The 3,249-nt window shown below is 32.5% G+C and overlaps 1 protein-coding gene across 2 annotated transcripts; it reads left to right on the forward strand.

The window, feature by feature from the left end:
* LOC107616886 lies at window positions 1,188-2,366 on the forward strand. 2 transcript variants are annotated; one of them, XM_016318776.2, is made up of 3 exons: window positions 1,188-1,345; window positions 1,485-1,654; window positions 1,786-2,366. In XM_016318776.2, the coding sequence occupies exons 2-3, from the start codon at window positions 1,507-1,509 to the stop codon at window positions 2,289-2,291; spliced, it is 654 nt and encodes a 217-aa protein (XP_016174262.1). In that variant the 5' UTR covers window positions 1,188-1,345; window positions 1,485-1,506; the 3' UTR covers window positions 2,292-2,366. The 2 variants fall into 2 exon arrangements, with proteins under 2 accessions (XP_016174262.1, XP_016174261.1); XM_016318775.2 differs by lacking the exon at window positions 1,188-1,345 and having other exon boundaries at window positions 1,352-1,654.

Consider the following 3,249-nt stretch of genomic DNA (forward strand, 5'->3'; position numbering starts at 1 on the left):
AATTTTTAAGTGATTTAATATGTTTAATTAAATTATAATTTAACTACTTTTATAACTCTACATAAAAATAAATGCAGATGAATTTTTACCTTATTCATAATAACTTACTAATACGCATACACTAATGATGCCTAAGAAACTTGCAAATTCATTTTTAAAAAACATTTTTCGACAGTTATTTTTTCTTCTATTTCTTTATATTTGGTTATTATTGTTTTGAGGAGTGAATGTCCCTCACACACCAAGTGATTGGAATGGAGGAAGGGCAGTTACACCTCTCTCACGCGCATTTGCGTTTAATGACCGACCAATGCTTTTGCGAAAGAAATCTTGAATGGCTTGTGACTTATACTAAAGCCTTTAGAAAAGGTGCCTCTTACTTGAGAAACACGGTAGGTCACACTTCTTTGAGTAGTAGTACATCAAATCATCAATTAAGCATGGTAGGGTATGTTATCAAAGCTATTCAAGAAGAATACCCATTTTGTTATCACTACATTTAAAATAAAAGAAGAATTAAAAAGAAGAAAAAAAGAGAGTTATGTATGTTTGAAGTTAGAAACCCCTCTTGAGATTTTAATCATAAAGGACAATTATGATCTTAACACATAAGAGATGTACAAAGGACTTATAAGAAGGAGATTTTTGTTTTTGGGATCATGGTGAGGGCTGAAGAAGGAGAAATAGATGAAATATTATTCAAGACATAAGGCTTCTTCTACATCGGGCTATGCTTCTGATCCATTCTGTATTGGGCCTCAGTATGATATCAAGTTTTCTTGGGCCTTAAAAACGAACTTACACTAATTTTAGCCCAAGATAGATGTTAGTAATTAGATTTGTAAAAAAAACTATGTCGACACGACACAACACAAGACATGCCGACACACAAATTTTAAGAAAGGCTTGACATGCTATTTAGGTGTGTTCAAGCGTGTTCAAAGAAGTTTTTTTTTTATTAAGACACAGTTGGATACAGCAAACTTGCGTAGACAAGTGTCGACGAGTGTCATGTCCAAAATGTATTTTACACACAGATATGACAATTCAGCGAAATGTTTGTGCTTCATAGCATAAAAATAAAAAGAAAAAGGACAAGATGATGTGATGTGAGTGAAAAAGCCTCCATCATAGTCATTTTCCTACTTAACCAACTTGGGTTCATCTTAGTGAGTTGGTTAGCCGAAGAATTAGGTCACTCGACTTCTTAAGCGGATATTCGAATCTTACTTTGTATATACAACAACTCATTAACTAGTAACAAATGTTTAAATGGAGTTGGCAAATTGCAACCATGTTTTCTAAACACTAGATTCCCTTAAAAGGCAATAAGAAAATGAGAATAGTAAGAGAAGCAATGTACTTCAACGTTTTAGCAGCTTTGCCCTTTGCAGGAAGAAAAGAATATGTTCTTTACTTGCACAATATTGTTCTTGAATTATATAGCACTATGCTAAATTGCTAACCATTATGCATTATTTCAGGAAAAATTGAGGATCAACATCTATGGAGGTTGAGTTGGGTCTGAAGATCACGAGAATCAGAGATGATTCCACTTCCATTTCTGATTTTCAGTTTGCCAAAGATAGAGCAGGGCCTTTCTTCTTGTCTAAAGAAACCGATGTAATGTTCATCCTCACTGCACATCTCAAAGGTTCCTTTAACACTTTCCACTTTTTAGTTTTTATATATGTTTTGGTTTCTTTCTTATCTCTAGAACCAAACACAAACCACAGAAACAGTTAGCATAAAGATATTGTTGATCCTGTTAGCATGTTAATGCAGGATACAAGAAAGAGAACATTGAGATCAATATAAGTGAAGATGGCAGTGAGATTTCAGTGAGTGGGGAGAAGGAGGTGGAGGAAATGCACATGATGATGCCATTCAAGAAAGACCTCAAAATCAAAGACTTTAGAAAGAAGTTTAGAATCCCCGGGGATATAGAATTGGATAGGATCAAGGCCAAGTATAACCAAGAGGAAGCAGTTTTGAGGATTGTGATGCCAAAAAGGGTCAAAGGGATGCTTGGTGTTGGAATTGAAGAGGTGAAGGAAGAAGAGATTGTTCATAGAAAGCCACAAGAGCCCGAGCCGGAACCGGAGCCGGCAGCACAACAAATTGTGGCTGAAAAGGTTCCAGATAAGAGTGAAGAGGAAGGTCCAGCAGTGAAGAAGAAGCGTCCGAAAAGGCCATGGAAGCCTTGTCCTCCATTGTTCATAGGAGGATCAACTTTGCTTGTATCTCTTATTTTTCTTGTCATACACTATATTAGAGTCAGAAAGAGTTGATTAATAAAACGTGCTTTTCATTTTCCTTTTTTTTTGTTGGTTTCTCAAACTACAATATTGGAAGTTAATTTCATAGAGCTATATAGTTCATAACATATTTGACTAATCTTGTTCATCAACTTAATTTATGATAATTTAACATTGGCTAGCTTTTTAGTGATTCATGAAAAGTTAGTAGAATGTAAACTAAATGCATATCTATGTTTTCAGAGAACTAACTTGATGTCTTTGTGAAAATCTAATTTTGAGTATTTAATCATAGTTCTAAGATTACAATCTTTTTTTCTTAAAGCAAAATGAAAATAAAAAGATGGCAGAGAGAAACATCATTTTTTGGGCCAGAAGGAACACCATTTGAAGGCCACAATTCATGCATGATGGCACAAAACTAATAATTAGATTAAAAATTCTTTCCATGTCCATAAGAAAAGACTAAAAATTCTTTGGCATCTAAAACCAACAATATAATTTTTATGGAGGAATGCTAGAAAACTATCAAAATTTATTGTTTTTGTCAATTAATTAGTCATCAATATTTAAAAGTATAAGCTAAAAATATGTTATTAAATCACTAAATTAAAAAAATTGAATTGATAACTAAAAATAATAATAATAAATAATAAATTTTGATAGTCATTGAACATTTTTTATTTTTATCCATTTAAAGTGATGTAACTTTCAATTAATGCCGCTTACCTTGGAAACAAAATTTGATCATGTAATTTCATGAGAAGCACAAAAAATTCAAAAGTTATTTTACATGATTATCACTTGATAACACCTTTTGACTTTAACTATCACATTAAAAATATCCGATCCTAATAACACCAACCATTGTTTGAGGGGCCTGAATTCAATATATCAATACATACTAAGATAGCAATCTTAACTAATTTTATTTATATCATCAAGAGAAAATCAAATTCTCAAGTACTATAGGTAGATTTGTTTAAGTAAG

This window comes from Arachis ipaensis, chromosome B09 (genome assembly GCF_000816755.2).
Source record: "Arachis ipaensis cultivar K30076 chromosome B09, Araip1.1, whole genome shotgun sequence".
Classification (NCBI taxonomy): domain Eukaryota; kingdom Viridiplantae; phylum Streptophyta; class Magnoliopsida; order Fabales; family Fabaceae; genus Arachis; species Arachis ipaensis.